Below are 20,080 nucleotides of genomic sequence, written 5' to 3'. Positions count from 1 at the left end.
GCCAAAGTCTTATTAGATACAAACTGGAGAACAGAACCGGCTACACAACTTGCAGAGACCATCACAAAATGCAAATGTGGGGCTGTTTGTCCAAATATCATGAAGAGTTTTAAGACAGCGCTAGCAGATCATTAACCAAGCATGGGGCCCTTCAAGGTGTTGGCTCCTGTGCCACTGCCAGTCATCGGTCCAGGAAGCTGGCCCGGGAAAGCAGCAGAGGGAGTGGGAAATCGTCCCATGGCCAACTGTCAGATATCCCTGGCTCACTGGAAAAGCCCCATGTTATGATCTTGATGAGAAATCAAATGACCCCTTGCCACTCCAGACAGCAGCTTCTTCCTCTAGATACTGGCACCGCTGGGAACATTAGAGTCTGTTGCTCCGGGCAATTGGTTTTAAACTTTATTTTTCAATGTACAGTTTCAGATTATACAAAACATAGAAAATGGACTACTTTAAAGGCACATTAAGTAGAAAGTATCTAACTACCCTAAAATCACATTTGTCCCCCGACCAAGATTCAAACTTAACCTCTACGCCTTTCCCTAGCATCTCCCCATCACCACTGCCCCCCAATAGACAAAACTATCCAACTTGCTGTATTGTAAGTAACCTTTCAACTATTAGCAAGTTTAGTAATTCCCACCCAGGCAGATTTTAAATGATGCTACAGCTTCTATTCAAGCTACCGTGTTTAGTGTGCTTACGTACGGGCTTGGGGGTCTCGGTTTCTTCATCACCAGTGAATATAGAGCATCTTACGAATCCAGCCTGATTAGGGATGCGCACAGGCACACAACCCATGGCAGAGAGTGTGTGGCAGGGTGGGGGGATGTCTCCAATTTCCCTGTATTCGGGTATGAACGACATTCACGCAGAGCAACATATCAAGCATTCTCCAAACTCATTTGAACAGAGACCCGAAGTAATTTTAATGCAAGTAACAAAAATGAGTTAGTCTGTCTCCATCCATAGCCCCTCAAATGAACGAATTACAGTACTTTATAAAAATGTCCTAAAATATGCAAACTACAGTTCCCTCCAATGCAGTTGTTACCAGTAATATATTTGGTCCTGATACTTGCTTCTTGGATGTCTTAGCTAATCGTCTTTGTTGTTGTCTGTGAATAACTGATCATAAGCACCAAGTGAGGGCTGAACCTACTGACGGGTAAGAAGGCTGGGTATTCTCTCGCTCGTGCCATCCCCTTTCCCACCTCCCCAGGGCACGTCACACCACAGGGGGAAAGGCAGCACTCCTGTTTCGCAAAAAGCCCCGGCATCACAGATGGATGTGGGCACTGAATGCTAAACAGTAGTGGAGACCAGCCAGGAAAATCCATGGGTCATTTCAGATACCCACTCCTGAAGTTTTTGGGGGATGGAAATTCATGCATTGCTTGGGGATAAGGCTTTCCAGATTTCTGGTTCTAAGGGGTTTTGTTTGTTTCCATTGTGACTACCAGGGAATTATAGAAAAGCCGCCTGAGCAGAAAGCTTGGGGCACTTAGAACCACCTTCCTCCACGAGGTATACATAGCATCCTGCCAACTCCAGGGGTGTGACCCGCACTCCTACCCAAAACAGGAGTAATGACAGTTTTCCACTGAGGCAAGAAGTGACCATTTGTCCTGCCTCTGGCCCCACGTCCCCCTGTACTGTGCTGGTGGCCTCTCTGTGGGAGGGGCCCTGTCTCAGGCAAGATGTCTGGATTCGCTTGCCCCTGTGTTTTCAGAGCCTTGCACAGTGCTTGGAACACAGTAAGCATTTAATATTCTGTTGAAGCCGAATGAATGAATGAGTGAATGGGTAGATGGAGAGAAAACCCAATCCTGCACTAAAGAGGTATCCACGGTGGCCCTAAACGACTCAAACCAGGCATTTCCCCAGCTCCACTGGAATTGCACTGAGGGCAAACCATTGCCCCACGTAGCAGAAGGTCATTTACATGGTGCCAGTGCTGACATGCGCAGACGGGTCCCAGGCGCACCTCCCGGCAGCAGGCTCACGACACACAAGGGAAAAGACAGTGAGGTGCCAAGAGCTTCTCCCGTAGGCACTTCCCGAGGTCCCCGCGTTGCCACAAACCTCACAGCACTGAGGACCAGCTCCCCAGAGCCCTACCCCTCAGTACAGTCTCTGAATCCCTGGCGGCACTTACCCAGACCCTAGCAGGCAGCATCCCCCGAGAGATGCTGTACCCACTGAAGTTTGAGAACCACGGCAATCTGGGACCCTCCCAGGGCTTCGTTTGCTGTCAGGACCCTGGGCCCCTCCAGGGAAGGAAGTGTTTTCCGGGTGTAATGCACACAGCACCGCCCCATCAGTGCCACCTTGTTCGGGCTGAGTGGAGTGAGATATTTAGGCTGATCTAAATCCTAAATGCTTTTAACAGGCAGGCATAGGGCAGGTTCCCTCCTGCCCACCCACGGGCCTCTCTTCTGAATCCTTGGTTGTGTTCTCTGCAGCCTTCACTGCTCTTTGTAATTCATTTTTCTAATTGGTTTTTAATCTGTCTCCTCTGCTAGACAATGAGCCCCACGAGGAGAGAGACTGTCTCGACATGGTTTCCCCTGTGCCTGGCATAAGCATCCCATCATTTATGTTGACGGATGAACGAAGGAATGGTGAACGGTCCTCTGAGGCTCCAGAAATGGGGGTTAGTAGAGGCCAGGCAGTCTTGAAGGCAGGCCAGGAAGAGAAGGAAAAGGCCTTCTGAATTCGGGTAGGGAGGAGGCTGCACCCCCATCCCAGGGTGTCTGGCTATCGGGATCAAGGCCTGGGACTGGAGTTTGGATGGTCCAGATGTGAGCAGCTGTGCAAGAGACAGTGAAGAATGAATAGCTGATGGAGGCCAAGCTTTGGGCCTCCAGTGGCGTCTAGACCCACCTCCCCATCTCGACATGATGAGATCGTTAACATTTGTGAGGCAGCTCTGCTCACCTGGCCCTGGGACCGTGGTCCTCAATCTTAAGGCACCTGAGCATCACCAAGGAGCTTGTTAGAAATGCATGTTCCCCGGCCCCATCCCTGAAGACTGATTCTGTAGGTCTAGGGAGGGACCCTGATAGCCTGCATTTTACTAGGGGTCACATGCTGAGATTAGGGTGAGCCGAAATCTGAAACCCAGGTTAAAGCTCACCTTCCCTAAGGCAAGCAGGTGACTTTGTCAGCAAATCTGGGTGGCACTTTCTGGACCCAGCCCATTACAGGAGGGTCGGGGCTCTGGTCTGGATGTAGACAGAACACCAGGGGCTATACCTGTTTCTCATGTGGAACTTGGCTAAACATCTGAGGAGGTTTCCTCCCTTACCTGGACCCCCCTCACTCCACCTTCTACCACTAACACAGAGAGATTCAGGAAGAAGAGCTGAGGTGAGGGAGGCTCAGCGTAGCCCAAACCTAGGGGAAGATGTCCCCCGAGACCTGGCTTTCTTGGCCTCTTGTCACATCACATTACATCCCCATGGTTAAGAAAGATCCTGCTGAACACTTTTGGATTTGAGCATTGCTGGATTTTTGGCTTTGTTGTGTTGAGTCTTTCGGATGGGCAGAAGTTCTGAATTCCAGCCTTCATAGTCTATTCTCTGATCTCAAGAATGCAAAAATTCTTCTTTCCTTTTGGCTTTTAAAGGAAACAATGTGTTTGCTAGAAAAACCACAAAAAAAAAAATTGATTATATACAAAACGGTTATCTGAACGTGGATTCTGTACTGCAGCGAAAGCGACCCAGCTCCTGGGCTCTATTTGCGCTTCCTCAGTATCAGGTACATGAGGCCGCTGATGAAGGTGAAAGCAAATGCCACCCAGGCCAGGATGAAGGAGTAGCCGTAGCTGCCGTCCGAGGTCAGGGCGTACAGTGTTGGGTTGTTCTTGTGAATGTCTTCGCGCCGGTCTGTATAAATGGAAGCTGCAATCATGACACACAGGCCTGTCGGAAGAAAGCCAAGGTCCAAATAAATCACAGACCACAGCACGCACCAGGGACCTGAGGGGACTATGGTCAGAGCTGAAGACAAACTTCAGTTTTTGTTATTAGCAGGTATTTACTTTAGTCTCTTGGAAAGATTACAACTAATATTTTGTAGCAGAATATTGCTGACTACCCTGTAGCCATTTTGCTTCCCATTCTTGCTAGCTGAACTCAATGTTGTTTGGGCAGCCAGCTACCCGGCCCAAAGGGTCATAATTGGTCCAAGCCATCGGTCAGCCAGGCAGGAAGTAGTCTGCTTCGCAGGCCACATACGGTCTCTGTTGCAACTACTCGACTCTGCTGTCGCAACATGAAAGCAGCTATGGATGATACACAAATGAGTAGGCGGGGCTGTGTTCCAATAACATTTTATTTGCAAAAACAGGCAGTGGGCCAGATTTGGCCCATGGGCCCTAGTCTGCCAACCCCTCTTGGCAATCCTGTTCCTGTTTACTTGCTATAGTTTATGGTTCCATGTGTCCCAGTTCTGGCCACAGAAAATCCTTCCGTGAAAAATATAATACCCCGAAAAGAGGGAGATGTGGGAGGAGAAAGCATTTTTTTTGTTGCTGTGTTTTCCCTTGCTTACTGTTTTAGAAACTGTTAGGCCAGGATGAATGTCTGGAGCTGCAGCAGCCTTTTGGGGGCCATGAGGTCATCACTGACACTCTGAAGATGACAGCATGGAAGGATGGAAGGAGTGGGGCTTCTTGATGCTGCTGCTGAGCTGCCAAACCAACTCTGACACCTTCCACCTTTAAGCGATTTGTTATAGAAAAAAAGTAAAGGTTTTTGTAGCCCCAGTCATTGCTAATTGGATTTTTCTCTTACTTGCAGCCAAAAGCATCCTCACTGAATCACCAACACTCACAGATATTAGTGGTAGGATGAGGTTAAGTACCCAGATTTTCCTTGGGGGACCTATGCTTCTCTCCTCTGTACCAAGACAGCAACTCCTACTTACCCTAGAGATCCCAGCTCAGGCTTCGTGTCTTCAGGACGCCTTTCTTGACCCCCTAACTAAATCTGAAGTCTGAAGTATAAAACATCCCATCATGGCACAGCTGCCAACCTCTCCTTTCCAAGTCCTCACCTGCCACACTCTTCCCAGCTTCTACTCATGATTGGCTGGGAAGAGAGTGTTTACTCCAGAAGTCCATCCTTTTACTTACATGACATGAGCTGGATGATGGAGGTTAAAACAAATCTCTCTCCCTGCTTGAGGCGGAAGAGCTGGAGCACGAAGATCAGAAAGGCAATGCAGCAGAGAATGGTGGACAGGATCATGGTGGCCTGGACCGCCTGCACCGTGGAGAATTCTGTTGGGAAAGGGCAAGAGCTCATGACTGAGGACCACAGACCACCCGGGCCCCTGGGGTGCACAGTGCCAGCTCCAGAGCAGGGATGATGGGAAGCAAAAGGGCACCAGGCTTTCATCTGCACAGAATGAGCACAAGGGCAGCCAAGGAGTCTTCCTGACACCCCCTCCCTCCAATGTCCATTTGTGCAATTGACCAGATGATCTCCAACATCCTTATCTGGAAAATGGAGCAAGAACCACCCACTCTGCAGTCTTCCTGGTTTGGGTATTGCCCCCAAGTGCCTGGCTCATGGTCATGTTTTTTATTTAAAGTACAAATCCTCAGGTTCCAACCTGGCAGATTCTGGATCAAGAGGCTGGAATGGGATGGGTTGCGTCAGGATTGGGGTCTGCACCGTATAAAGACCTCCAAAGGGATTCTTGGCGATACAGGCCTCACAGGGCTGAGGGACCTTCTGGAAGTGTTCTGTGGACACAAAATACCCTCTAAGAGGGTGAGCCTTGTGACTGTTATTTAGGAAAAGGGAAAGTGAGGGTTTTTGCAGATTAGACTTAGTGAGTGGGGCATGAGAGCTTGGGGCTCAGCACCGGGAATTTTCAGCGAATAAAGGAGCTGGTCTTGGGTGGAGGGCACTGCGTGTGGGAAGGACACAGGTGAGGCTATGAAGGGGTCAAGCGCAGGGACTGGAGCCACCTGTGTGGGTCTCAGTTTCCTCACCTGTAAAATGGGGATAGCAATAGCTCCCACCTCATCAGTGGGGGAACATGGAATGAACTCAACTATGTAAGGATTTCGGGCGGTGCTAGCAAAAAGGGAGTCCTGCGTAAGGGCTGGATGTTATCACCAGGATGCAGCTAAGACAGGTGAGGGAACAGTGCCCAAAGCCGCAGAGGAAAACCTAAGGACAAATCCTCTTTTTTGTTGTTGTTTTTCAATTTTACCTGAAACTGACTGGAGGGAAGCATGATTTGTAAGTACTTAATCCAACATTTACAGCAATGGATCCTGGTCCACTGGATCTCTCAGAGAGCGTCTAGCCCCCTCCCCATTCCCTACGGTGAGAACAGAAACCAGAGCCCCACCCCCACACCCCCACACCTACACACCATATGATTTCATATGAAGCCCAAGAGTAGGAGAGAGAGAACCATGGTGACAGAAGTCAGAAACCCTGCTCCTTGGGGCAGGGGGTGGTGGGAAGTGAGTGGAAAAGGGCTCAAGGAAACTTTCTGAGGTGATGGGAATGTTCTCTATCTTGCTTTGGATAATAGTTACATGGGTATATATATATAATTGTCAAAACTTTGAACTGAGCCCTTAAGAAGTGTGCATTTCCTTGTTTGTAAATTATAGCTCCATTAAAAATAAAAATCCTGCAGGCTACCCTGAGGTAAAATAAATCAGAATCTCTGGTGTTGGGATCAGACAAGAAGTGGGGCAGGGCGTGTAAAGTCCCCCACGGAATTCCAGCGTGGGGCCAAGGTTGTGACCCTCTGGCTTAGAGCAGAGCTTCCCAACTTTGCCCGATCCGGGAATCACCTAGGGGCTTCTTAAAATAGATTCCTGGGCCTCTTCCCCTGAGATTATGGTACAGTCGTTCTGGGATGGGCACCAGGAATCTGTATTTTTAGCAAGTAACCCAGGTGATGGGGCAAATATGGAAAACATGGCTGCTGCTGTAGACTGAATGTTTGTATCCCCCCCAAAATTCATATGTTGAAATCCTAACCCCCAGTGGGATGGTATTAGGAGATGGGGGCCTTTGGGAGGTGATTAGGTCATGAGGGTGGAGCCTTCATTAATGGGATGAGTGCCCTTATAAGAGACACAATAACTTGTCTTGCTCTCTGCTCTCTGCATGGAGAGGACACAACAAGAAGGTGGCTGTGTGCAAACCAGGAAGGGAGGCCTCACCAGACACTGGATCTGCTGGCACCTTGTGAGAAATACGTATCTGCTGTTCAAGCCACCCCATCTATGGTGTTGTCTTAGCAGCCCGAATGGACTAAGACAAAGGCTTTAATGAAAAAGATGGATTCATTTTTTTTAGAGCAGAGTTTCTCAAAGCTGGGGGGTGGGTGCAGCATGTACCACTGTCGGCTGATGAGATGAACGTAGGTGGAACCCAACCAGGTCACTGAACAACCAAACCTCACCTAAAGAGAGGAATGTTCCCTCTGCTCGTGTTTAAATTCATCCAAGGACCCCCAAGGAGGAAGAGGAGCTCTGCACCTGGTGCTTTTGCACTTTTGTAACACCTGCCAGTATCTGGGTGCTGGTGGTGGTTTTGGTTTTTAACCAGGAAAGAACCAGAAACAGATTCAAAGCCATCAAAAGGCAAGTGCATCTGTTCAGAATTCAATAACATCATTTGGTTTTCAATGTAGTTTTTTTTTTTAATGTTTTCTTTCTTTTATGGTAAGTCATACCAGTGTATCACTTACAATAGGCAGATAAAGTTCCCTTTAAAATAAATTTATGTAGGGAAAAAGTGAACTGTTTTAAAGCAGGTGTTGGCATGGTTTTTCTGTAAAGGCCAGACAGTAAATATTCTAGGCTTTGTGGCCATACAGTTCCTTGTTCGTTGTCTTATTTTTGGGGTTTTTTGCTTGTTTTTTTTTACAATGCTTTAAAAATATAAAAACCATTCTTAGCTCATTGGACTGAATCTGGCTGGTAGTTTGCCAGCTAGTTATTTTAAAGGAAAATAAGGGAATCCCCTGGTGGTCCAGTGGTTAGGACTCCGCGCTTCCACTGCAGGGGGCCCAGGTTCGACCCCTGGTCAGGGAACTAAGATTCTGCAAGCTGCGTGGCACAGCCAAAAAAAATTTTTTTTTCAATTTAAAAAAATAAAGAAAAATAAGCGGTAAGAAATGCACACAGGGGATGTTGTATGCAAATGACAGAAGCTTGGAGACATTGCCTCAGAGCACAGCCAGTGCTCCCAGCTGACCAGGCACCCTGGCAACGGTGGGGCTCCAACAGGGAAGAATTGCTGTTTCCAGGGTCAAGGGTTAGCACAGCAGAGAAACAGACCCAGAGGGGAGGTGGCGTGGATTGCATTATGTGTTTTAGAATGCAGGCTTCAGAGTTGGTCATGTCTAGACTGGAATCCTAACTCCGTCATTTACTCCTGACTTTGTGAACTTGGGTTTCTTCTCTGTGTCTCAGTTTCCCCATCTTAAAACAGGGCCAACAGTCCCTGCAGACAGGGACAGGAGATCACTTACGTAAAGGACTTAGCCCAATGCCTCCCAGTAAACCTTCAATAAATGATGCCTTCTATTGGTATTTTTGCTTTTATTATGAATGTTGACATTGTTATTGCTGGAATAGCAAGACTTTAGGACCCAGTGATCAAGGTCCTTTGCTCTCTAAATAGGATTCCAGGAAAAAAACCCATAAAAACAGGATGCTCATTAAATCTGAAGATCAGGTAAACAAAAACAATTTTTTTAGTATAAGTATGTTCCATATAATATTTGGAACATACTTATACTAAATTATTAGTTGTTTATGTGAGATATAAAATTTAACTGGGCATCCAGTATTTTATCAGGCACTGGGAGCCAAAATGCCTCTTCTATCAGTTCTACAACAGAAAACCAACCCATTCACTCCACAGTGGAGAGGGGTTGGCATGTTTTTAGGTGCGATTCTCTGTATCTGCAAAGCCCTTTTGTCTACTGTGGCTCCTGTACAGGGGCAGGCACTGCTGTCACCTGCATGTACAGCTGACGCTATTGAGAGTCTGAGCACTCACGTGACTTGCCCAAGGTAAGGTCACACAGCTCTTAAAGGAGCCGGCTCTCAGGTTTCTGCCCATTAGGCTGCTCAGATGCAGGGAAGTAACACAGATGTCTCTGAGCCTATTTAGAGGGGTGGGGAGAAGATTCTAGATGAGGGCGGAAGCTGAGAAGGGGTGAGGGAGGGAAGCTCTGCTTGGCCAAGAAAGAGCGAAGAGAAGGGTGGGGCCCAGCATTCCTGGAGTTGGTGCCCTCTGGCCTCTGGCTTCCCCACCCGCTCCCGTCCCCAGCTTATGCTGACCCCTGCTCAGCATGCCCTGAGCAGCAGCCAGGCCCCTCTCTGCACAGGCTGTGATGAAGGAGGGGTGAGGAGTCATACAACAGGGAAGCCTTTCTCCCGAGGGATCTTTTGTCACTCAGTGCTTTCCCAGCAGCTTCACACCCACCTTGAATGGAGTCATCGATTTCTGTACAATTTGTGTTGTTGACGCATACTCTCCAGATATCTGCAAAAAACTCCTCTCCTACCCACCAGGCCTGTAACACGAAACGGAAACACAGGGAAAGGCTGTTCGTTCATTATGAAAACACGGGCCCCTAATCAGGTGAGGCACAGGAGTAGATGAAAATTCGGGACCGGTGCTTCTCAACCTGCGGTGTGCACGCAGGTCACCTGGGGATCTGGTTAGAATGCGGATTCTGGTTCAAGGGGTCTGGGGTGGGGCCTGAGAGTCTGCATTTCTAACAGGCTCCCAGGTGATGCCCACTCCACTAGTCTGCTGAAAGGGAAGGTCCAGGCCCTCCCAGGACGTGGGTGAGGAGGTGAGGCTCAGCTGGTGGTGATAAGAGCAGCCGGTGGTGAATTCCAACAGAACTGCAGGGGCGATGCCGGAGGGGAGGAGGGAAAGGATGAGATCTAGCGGGGAGAGCCTGTTTCGGATGAAATAATCAGACAAAAGGCTCTCCTGCTTTCCATCCAAATGCTTCTGTTTCTCTCTGTGCTCCTGCTGCTCTTTGCCCCCAGATGGGCCTCCTTCTGCCTTCCGTCCACCCGAAGACTGGAATCTCCCCCCCCCACCCCCATCCAGGCAACAGTCGGTCACTGAGCTCCCACTACGCGCCTAAGGGTAGTGCCAAGCGCGATTCCTAACTCACTGCATGACTCACTGACCGGCAAAAATGCCCACCTGTGTCTTCTCAGTAAGGGCCATGGTAACAGAAACACCCACAGGATTAGCTGTTGCTGTGGCTGATGGCTTTTCTGCCCTTAATGTTAATCTATCCCTTTCACTATGTCTGGGACCTTTTCAGGATCCCAAGGGACTAGATGAAAGCAATAGAAGAAGATTCTAAAAGAACATTCAAAACCACTTAGTTCACAGAGAGTGGATCCTTTGGATAATGGTAGGTTCCCAGGACTTTAACTCACAGCATCAATGTGGTCCCTGCCCTGGCCACTCATGACAGCTCTTCCAGAACCTCCAGGAACCCAGAGCCAATCACTGTACTCCTTACAGGATCCTTACAGGAGTACAGCCAGGAGCCTCTGGAATGTTTCAAATCCCAGCTCTGCCACTTTCCTGCCATGTCAATTCCAGCAGGCTCCCTAAATGCCCTGAGGCCCAGTCTCCTCATCATAAAATAGTGCCAGGAGAGGACCTATCTTGTAGACCTGAGGGGAGGATTAGATGAGATGATGCACATAAAAGGGCCGAGCACAGGTGCTGCCAGAGTTGGTACTCCCTCAGTGACAGGTGTTGTCCTGGTCCGCGTTGCTGTTATTTTGATGATTAATTGACAGGAGTCTATATGCAGCCAGACTGGATGGTTGCTTGTAGGTGCACTTTTTGGATTTCTGAGCAGACTTTCTGACTCTGAATGTCTCCACAGTCTGAAACCATCAGGATTGAAGCCAGGCCTTTGGATCAGGGTGTGGGCCATAGGGCATCTCTGGTAAAAAGCTTCATTTCCTGCCAGGAGGGATGTTAATCTATGCCCGTAGGTTATTTATCAAATGCTATACGGCTGTGAGCTGGACACTCAAGGAAAGAACGAAAATTTGTCATGGGCTCATGGGCAGAATGGGGAAAGTTCCAAGCATGAGCTCTGCCGGGAAGGGCATGGCCAGGTGGGCTGGCAACAAGGGATCCTGTCAGTAAGGAGATGTCAGAGACAGGAGGGGGCAAAGATCACCTGGGATGGGTCATCTGGGAGATCTAGGGCAATGGTCCTCAACCAAGGGTGATTTTGCCTCCCACGGGACACCTGGCAATATCTGAAGACATTTTTGGGCATTACAACTAGGGGCTAGAGTGCTGCTGGCATCACGCGGGTAGAGACCGGGGATGCTGCTAAACATCCCACGATGTGCTAAACGCCCACCAAAAGAGTGATCCAGCCCGAAGTGACAACCGTGCCACGGTTAAGAAAATGACCTGCATGGGCTGAAGTTAAGCCACATCCTCAAAGGGCTTCCTACGGCCAAGGTATCTTGCCAGGCTCTGTGGGGGACTCAGGGATGAGAGGACCAAGGTCCCTGCCCGTCCAGACACATGCGATGCTTCGAGCCACCACCCTTAGGCCAAGAGTCCTCGGGCCCAGCCTGAGGAGACGGGTGTGCTTCGTAGGGAGGATGACTCCAAATTATAATCACCTTGGGGGAGTTCTCAATCCTACTCTACTGACTCTAGGATCCAGAGGTTCTGGGACGGTCAAAAGGAAAGGGAACTTACATTGTCGATGGTGGCAATGAAGAGCAACGCCGCAGACGTGATGTGGAAGATGATGATGAAAGCCAGAAGCACCAACATTTTCACGGGGCACGGTGGCGCACGGAGTAGTAGCGTTTAAAGCCCAGAGGAGATGCGCTAAAGAGGGTGAAAGAAATTCAAATTTGTCAGTGACAAAGCACTAGGAAAATGAAAAATAAGCAACTTTTCATGGGGTTTTAGAAAATCTTAAACAGCTCTTCCCATCTTTCATTTGCCTAGAGACTTTACTGGACAAAGTCTGGCAGGAGAAGCTCTTCTCTGTTGCATCCGGACGCCAGATATTCTCGTGGAGGAGGAGGGGTGAGGACCAATTAAAATCCCTAATTTAGAAAAGCACTGCAATTCTTCGAAGCAGCACACCGCGGGCACCAGGGCAGGAAAGAGTAGCTCTGTGTGTGCTAAAATGCTGTTCCAGATCCCCCACCCACCAGGCAATGCCATGGGGATTTCACAGCACCAGAGTAAGCTCACTGTCTGAGTATTCGTTATCACAGTCCCTGCTGCCCTGCTGCGTAACAAAGCAAAAGTGATCAAATAGGAAAATATTTCCTAATGATCTGACCATTTATAAAATTAATCCCAATGTAAGTTGGTGCAGCCACTATGGAAAACAGTACGGAGGTTCCTGAAAAAACTAAAAATAGAATGGCCATATGACCCAGCAATCCCAGCCCTGGGCATATATCCACAGAAAAGTATAATTTGAAAAGATACATGCACCCCAATGTTCATAGCAGCACTATTCACAATAGCCAAGACATAGAATCAACCTAAACGTCCACTGACAGATGAACGGATAAAGAAGTTGTGGTATATATGTATACATAATGGAATACTACTCAGCCATAAAAAAGAATGAAATAATGCCATTTGCAGCAACATGGATGGACCTAGAGAGTATCATACTGAGTGAAGTAAGTCAAAGACAAATATCATATGATATCACTTAATGTGGAATCTAAAATATGATACAAATGAATTTATTTACAAAACAGAAAGACTCACAGACACAGAAAACAAACTTATGGTTACCAAAGGGGAAAGAGGGTGGGAGAGGGATAAATTAGGAGTTTGAGATTAGCAGATACAAGCTACTATATATAAAATAGATAAACAACAAGGTATAGCACAGGGAACTACATTCATTATCCTGTAATAAACCATAGTGGAAAAGAATATGAAAAAGAAAATATATGTATATGTGTGTATATATATATATATATAACTGAATCACTTTGCTGTACACTAGAAACTAGCGCAACACTGTAAATCAACTATACTTCAATTAAAAATTAAAAAATTAATCCCCACTCAAACACCCCTCAATATCTAACCCCATCTGAATAACATCCAACCACAAAAGGCAAACACAACGTGTGGCCGACAGCCGCAGTTTCATTTTCCTCTCTCTGCACATGAAAAGACTGCATTTCTCAGCCTCGCCTGCAGTTAGGTCGGAGCCTTGTGACTAATTCTGGCCAATGGGCTGTAAGCAACATTGGCTTATGTCATTTCCAGGCTGAAGCAGTTCCGGGCTGAAGAGCAGGCGTGAGTTCTCCATGCTCCGTCTCCTTGATGAAGTAGTTGGGATGGTGGAGCCGTGATATGTTGAAGCCTCACACTTTGGACAGATATTGTGATTGGGAAATAAGCCTTTGGATGTTAAACCACTGAGATTCCAGGGTAAACTTTTTTTACTATGGTTGGACAGTCTTAATCATAGAAAACAGAAAGCGATAACAAAGTGACATTGGAAATCTTGCAAAAGAACTAGGGTTATATCAGGTTGATGAAAGTGACACTGAAGAACCGGTCAAAAGGCACCGAAGGGGTTAACACATGAAGACTTGTCCAAGCTGAACTAGTTAACAATAAAAGAGGAAAAAAATAAACTTGAATGATGTAGAAGAAGAAGAAAAAGGAGAAGGAGGAGTGGAAGAAGAAGGAGGAGGAGAAGAAGAAGAGGAAGAAAGCAAAGAAAGCAAGCATTCAAAAGAATGCTTTGAATATCGAAGGATAAACAGCGACACTTGGGAAAACTGATGAAGTCTTTGAACATTTTTGCAAAAATGACCATCGTCTTGGTCAAACGACACGCAAACGTCAAGCAAAAATGTCACATCAGGGGCTTCCCTGGTGGCGCAGTGGTTGAGAGTCCACCTGCCAATGCAGGGGACACGGGTTCGTGCCCCGGTCCGGGAAGATCCCACATGCCGCAGAGCGGCTGGGCCCGTGAGCCATGGCCGCTGAGCCTGCGCGTCCGGAGCCTGTGCTCCGCAACGGGAGAGGCCACAGCAGTGAGAGGCCCGCGTACCAAAAAAAAAAAAAAAAAGTCACATCAACAAATCCTGTTGGACGAGTGAATGCTACTAACTCCCCAAATCAACACTTGATTCATTCTTCTTTCATTCCAATAATTTGTGACCAGTTACTATTACTAAAATTTTGTGTAACATAAAACTAAGTTTTAGTTTCACTTTTAAAAACCAAATCAGACCTTGTTTTCACTATTGATGATAACATTATAGCACCAGTTTTAAGTGGATTGATTTTATTTGTTAACAGTCTCTTTCTCTCCCTCCAAATACTCCACCCCCCCACACACATTTTTTCTGAACCATTTGAGAGTAAGTTGCCTCAGCCATAATTTACGTCTAGATATTTCTGTGTGCGTCTCTGAACAACAAGGACACTCCCGTACATAACCACAGCATGATAATCACAAAAATTTCACATTTTACAATATTTTGTCTCACCTACAGTCCATATTCAAATTTCTCCAATAATCTCAGTAACGGCCTTAGCTATGTTTTTGGTCCAGGACAAATCCAAGATAACGCACTGCATTTTGTTATCACAACATATTAGATTCTAATCTAACCTAATCTAATCTAGAATGGTTCCTTAGCCTTTCTTGGCCTTTCCTGGCATTGATATTATGTAAGAGTACTGACCATTTATTTTGTAGAAAGTCCCTCCATTTGTTTAATGCTTCCTAACGATTAGATTCAGGGTATGATTTCTTGGCAAGAATACTCCATACTCATGTGTCCTCAGTGTGTCCCACCAGGGGGCATAGGATGTCAGGTTGTCCATTATTGGTGATGTTAACTTTGATTAAGGGGTTAAGGTTCACCAGATTTCTCCATTGTGCATTTTTCCTTTGTAATTAAAAAGTAATCTCTGGGGAGGTATTTTTTAGTGTGATAAAATGCACATAATTTTAAAATGTACTACTAATGACAGTTAGTACTTTCACAATGTTGTACGTCCATCCCCACTATCTAGTTCCAGAACACTTCCTCACCTTGAAAGGAAACCTTGTACTCATTAAGCAGACACTCCCCATTCCTCTCTCCACTGGCCCCTGGCAACCACTAATCTGCTTTCCTTCTATGGATTTGCGTATTCTGGACATTTCATAGAAACGGAATGACACAAGATTTGTCCTTTTGTGTCTGCCTTCTTTTATTCAGCAGTGTTTTCAAGGTTCAGCACATGTAGGGAGATATTTTGAGATGATGTAAAGATCTAATCTCTCATCAAAATGTCACCCCAATAGTTTGAGCATCCACTGGTATTTCTGAAATAGAATAATTTAAAATCGACTTTTTGGACAAATACCATATGATACCACTTATATGTGGAATCCAAAATACGACACAAATGAACATATCTACGAAAAAGAAACAGACTCACAGATATAGAGAACAGACTTGTGGTTGCCAAGGGGCGTGGTGGGGAATGGTAGGACTGGGAGTATGGGATTAGCAGATGCAAACTATTATGTATAGACTGGATAAACAACAAGGTCCTGCTGTATAGCACAGGGAAATATATTCAATATCCTGTGATAAACCATAACGGAAAAGAAAATGAAAAAGAAAATATATATATGTACGTATAACTGAATCACTTTGCTGTAACAGCAGAAATTCACACAGCATTGTAAATCAACTATACTTCAATAATTTTTTTTTAAAAAGAATAAAATAGCCTTTTTCTGATACCAACTCTCCCACTTAGAGAGCTGCACTGCACAAAACCCTCCAAACCCTCCACCCTTTCTCTGACCAGGCTCACTCCCACTCGTGGGACGCATTATTCCCTCGTGAGACTGAACAAGGCTCGTGAGCTCACACAGGGGCCCCTCTTTGAGACCCAGGACTCATTAACCATGAGCCAGGAGCCATGTGGCTTCAGAGTGACTCAGCCTGGGCGGTCCCAGCCGCAATTCTGCGCATCATTTGGAAGAACCCAGTGAATCAGCTCAGATTCTCCCAATTCTTTTAAAAAGGACAAATTCCCCTTTGTTTAGGTCTGCGTCATTCTTAGCTGCCATGCCATGCTGCCTCCAAATAGATGCGTTTCTGACCCTCACAAAAAAAGGTGCATTACCACACTGAATGCCACGTTACTTTAATATCAGCTGGAATGCCAAAGCGCGAGCATCACAGGCAGTGCCAATAACTACAGGGTGATAATAGCTTTACATATTGTCCAGCTCGGATGACACAGATACGTAAGGACACATAACTAAAACTTTCTAGAAAAGGAAAGAAAGGCTTTAACTAACTCTTTCCTAAAGTGTGGAATTCAAATGTTATAAGGCATGATTTTGGATGGTGCATTGATGGTATTAAATAACAGTGAACCACTGAACAGTGAACCACGTAGTAAGAAAGTCCCCATTCTAATCCTTCCAAGTCCATCAAGGAAAAAGACCCTGGGGTGCTAGACTGTCTCTAACACTTAGCAATTTTCTTTCAAACCAAAAGAAAAAGCAGAACTCTGGATGGGTCACAGTGCGTAGCCAGAATTTAACAAGGCTGTTTAGATTTTATTATATTTCTTTTTGAGGTTCTTTCTTTTTATAAGAAGTAATAACATTTATAGTAGTGATAGAAAGTCGCCTTTTAAAACAACTTTATTGAAGTTTTAAAAGTCATTTAAGACAAATATTATGTAAATAAAAGAGCAGGTGGTCTTCAATGTCAGCAAAAATCCTGACGGTGGTTCTCAAATGCCTAGTGTCTGTGATTCCAGCTGGAATTCTGCTGGAATTCTGCTGGAATGAAACACTGCTTTCACACCTGGGAGTGATTCCAGTTGGAATTCCAGACATTAGAAATAAACCCCTGGAGAGAAAAGAGTAAGTTTTTACGAGAGGTCAAGTAAGGTCTTGAGCTCAGTGTAAGAGAAAAGTCTAGAGGCATACAAGGGTGGCTTGATTTGAACCATTAGGAGTCCAGGAAAATTAGGGAAAACAGACATGTCACCTACTTAGTACTCTCCCATGTTGGTGTCTGGAATTCAGATCCCCAGTGAAAAACAAAATGAGGTAAATCAGCGACGGAACTTTCAGACCTAAGGCATTGCTCGTAACCTCACCAGTGGGTTTGGAGTCAATTATTCACAAACACAGAAGACCCCATGAACTTTTTTTTTTTTTTGCGGTACGCGGGCCTCTCACTGTTGTGGCCTCTCCCATTGCGGAGCACAGGCTCCAAACGCGCAGGCTCAGCGGCCATGGCTCACGGGCCCAGCCGCTCCGCGGCATGTGGGATCTTCCCGGACCGGGGCACGAACCCGTGTCCCCTGCATCAGCAGGCAGACTCTCAACCACTGCGCCACCAGGGAAGCCCCCCCATGAACTTTTAAGAGACTAAAAATGATCCTCTACCCTTGCATCTCTATACCGAAAGAAGTTCCCCTTCATCACTATCCCTGACTCACTCTTCAAGTTCCTTTCCTTTAGTGACCCACTCTTCCCAGTTTCCTGTGCGTTTTTCCAGAAATATTTCTTAGGAGGGAACACTTACTCCACACTCTCCAGGTTTCCACGTGGAGGGAGCGGCCCCACGGTAACACTCCTGGCCTCAGGTCCCGCCCCTCACTCACTCCTTTGATCCTGACTGGAGGGTGCATCAGTGTCCACTTTCTGGATTGGTGGAGCTCAACCACTGAGAGGCCACCTTGCAGCGCTTTTTCTTTGTCCTTCCCCACACCTCCTCCCTAGACAGCGAGTGGGTGTGTCTGTCCGCCAGAGCCCCAATTTCCCTTGGCTTAGGGGTCCAGGGGCTCCTGGCGGGCAGGGGTGTGGAGCTAAGAGCCCATCCTCCAACCCAGCTTTTCTCACTTGATAATCTCTCTAGAGATCATTCTTTTCCAGCATCTCTAGAGATCATTCTTTTCCAGCATCTGGATCCACCTCATTCTCGCGATGGTTGCCTGGTGTTCGGTTGGGTGGCTATGCCACGATCTACTCCACTAGTTCCCCACTGATGGCCATTTAGGGCGCTTCCAGACTTTTTGCTACTCCAAACTACACTGCAGTGAACATCCTTGCACTTATTTCTTTGCATGCTTGTGTTAGTATTTCTGAGGGGCAGATTCCAAGAAGTAGAGGTGCTGGGTCAAAGGATAAGTACATTTAATTTATTTTACTTTTAATTTTTCAATTCAATTCAAACTTAATTTACTGCAAAGCATAAACTGGACACTTAGTGCTGTGGCAGCCTTGATCTTCAGAGGGTTTGCAAAGGGTATAAAGCACTGGACCAACTGTTATGTATGGACTGGCTAGGTAGACAAGCCTTGATGTCATGTTTTCTGAGTTAATAACATCCCTTAGTTCCCCCAGAAGTATAATTCTGGCCTATACAGACTAGCCTCTGTCATCCCCGTGGCTCTTCCCAGCGGTGCTCTCTCCTTCCCATGTTTTCTCCTGCACTGGGACTCTGTGGACCCTCTCTGGAGATACTGAAGAACAGACAGCTCCCTGGGCTATAGATGTTGGATGAAGGCCAGCCCAAAAAACCCAGGGTGGCATCAAATTCCTCTTTGCCATTCACAGAAATTTCTTTTCCCTTCCAAAAATGTCATACTGAATGCTGATCCCTTTCGTCTCCCCTTTTCCTTGTGGGCTTCAGTGCTCTGCCAGCCAGGTCTGGTCTCAGTTCCTTGGAGCTGAGCTTCCGGGAGCACCCTGTCCCTTCCACCCTCAGCTGGCTCTCTCGCGCTGTCCAGGTCTCAACTCAAGCATCCCCTCCTCAGAGAAGCGGCCCTGATCACCCAGTAGCCACGCCCCTCCGGTACTGTGTATCCCATCAGTATCTGTCCCATCCCCCTGGCTTATTTTCTTTGGAAGATTTTCACTGTCAGAAAGCATCTTATTCGTTCACTTGATTGTTATCCATTCCCCCTCTTTCTCTGCTGTGCTGGGTGCACAGAAAGCTATTTGCTGTCATTTCTAGTTCTAGGAATGTAGAACTATAAAGGCTCTGGGAAAACTCAAAGCCCTGATTGTCCAGAGGCAGGAACTGAGGCCAGAAAGGGCCATGACACGCTCAGATCCCACAGCAAAGCAGGAGCAAGAGAAGGACTAGGGGGTCTCCCGGCCCCCACTCCGATTGCCCTTTTGACCTCAGTGGGAGACCCCTCACAGGGTGCACAGCAATCTTTCAATACTCAACAACCATTTCCCAAAGCCTCTGTCACTTTCAAGCACAACTTTGACCGAGCAGTCCGAATCGCGTTGTTTTTCCTTTGCTGATTTCTTCAGGGGCTGAGCGGGACATTCTGAGAGGCCACCTGGGTTGGGGTGTTGCCCTGTCTGAAGGTGGGAGACTGCACTAGATGAGCTTTAAAGTTCCTGTCTAGAAATCAAAGTCTTATGATTTGCAGAACTTCTCTTTTAAAAATATGATTTGATCTACATAATACATGCGATGATTAAGAAAAAAGAAGGTTGGGCTTCCCTGGTGGTGCAGTGGTTGAGAGTCCGCCTGCCGATGCAGGGGACAAGGGTTCGTGCCCCGGTCCGGGAAGATCCCACATGCCGCGGAGCGGCTGGGCCCGTGAGCCATGGCCACTGAGCCTGCGCGTCCGGAGCCTGTGCTCCGCGACGGGAGAGGCCACAACAGTGAGAGGCCCGCGTACCGCAAAAAAAAAAAAAAAAAAAAAGGAAAGAAAAAGAAAAAAGAAGGTAATAGAATCAAAGGCATATGATGAAAACCACAGCCTCTGCCCTACAGTCCTGATCCCCGGAAGCGATCTCTTTTAACACTTTCAGTTGTTTATTTTCCCCATAGTTCCATATGTCCAAACAATATTCATATATTTCTCTTTCCTGATTCATCTATTATAAACATTACTGACTTCCTGCCTAAGGAAGAGTTTCTTTCACCATCATCACTGTCCGTCTTCCTACTCCCACCGCCCCAATATAGGCTTATCACACATCGATAATTCTCATTTACGCTATG

General features: G+C 46.8%; 1 protein-coding gene across 2 annotated transcripts in view; it reads right to left on the bottom strand.

Annotated features, from left to right (window-relative positions):
- Nucleotides 1-389: 389 nt before the first annotated feature.
- EMP2 (epithelial membrane protein 2) overlaps nt 390-20,080 on the bottom strand; it is a 38,868-nt gene continuing 19,177 nt past the window's right edge. Inside the window, exons 2-6 of one of the 2 annotated variants that reach the window (XM_033839409.2) lie at nt 11,775-11,909; nt 9,489-9,579; nt 5,147-5,293; nt 4,564-4,729; nt 3,794-3,932 (exon numbers count right to left, since the gene is read on the bottom strand). In XM_033839409.2, the coding sequence (XP_033695300.1) occupies nt 4,578-4,729; nt 5,147-5,293; nt 9,489-9,579; nt 11,775-11,852 (468 nt within the window). In that variant the 5' untranslated portion in view covers nt 11,853-11,909 and the 3' untranslated portion in view covers nt 3,794-3,932; nt 4,564-4,577. Of the gene's footprint in view, nt 3,933-4,563; nt 4,730-5,146; nt 5,294-9,488; nt 9,580-11,774; nt 11,910-20,080 lie in introns of both variants that reach the window. The other variant, XM_004328438.4, reaches the window with a different exon arrangement.

The sequence above is a fragment of the Tursiops truncatus genome, chromosome 15 (genome assembly GCF_011762595.2).
Source record: "Tursiops truncatus isolate mTurTru1 chromosome 15, mTurTru1.mat.Y, whole genome shotgun sequence".
Lineage (NCBI taxonomy): Eukaryota > Metazoa > Chordata > Mammalia > Artiodactyla > Delphinidae > Tursiops > Tursiops truncatus.
The sequence above is the reverse complement of the archived record's forward strand: the minus strand, read 5'-3'. Positions and strand labels throughout refer to the sequence as shown.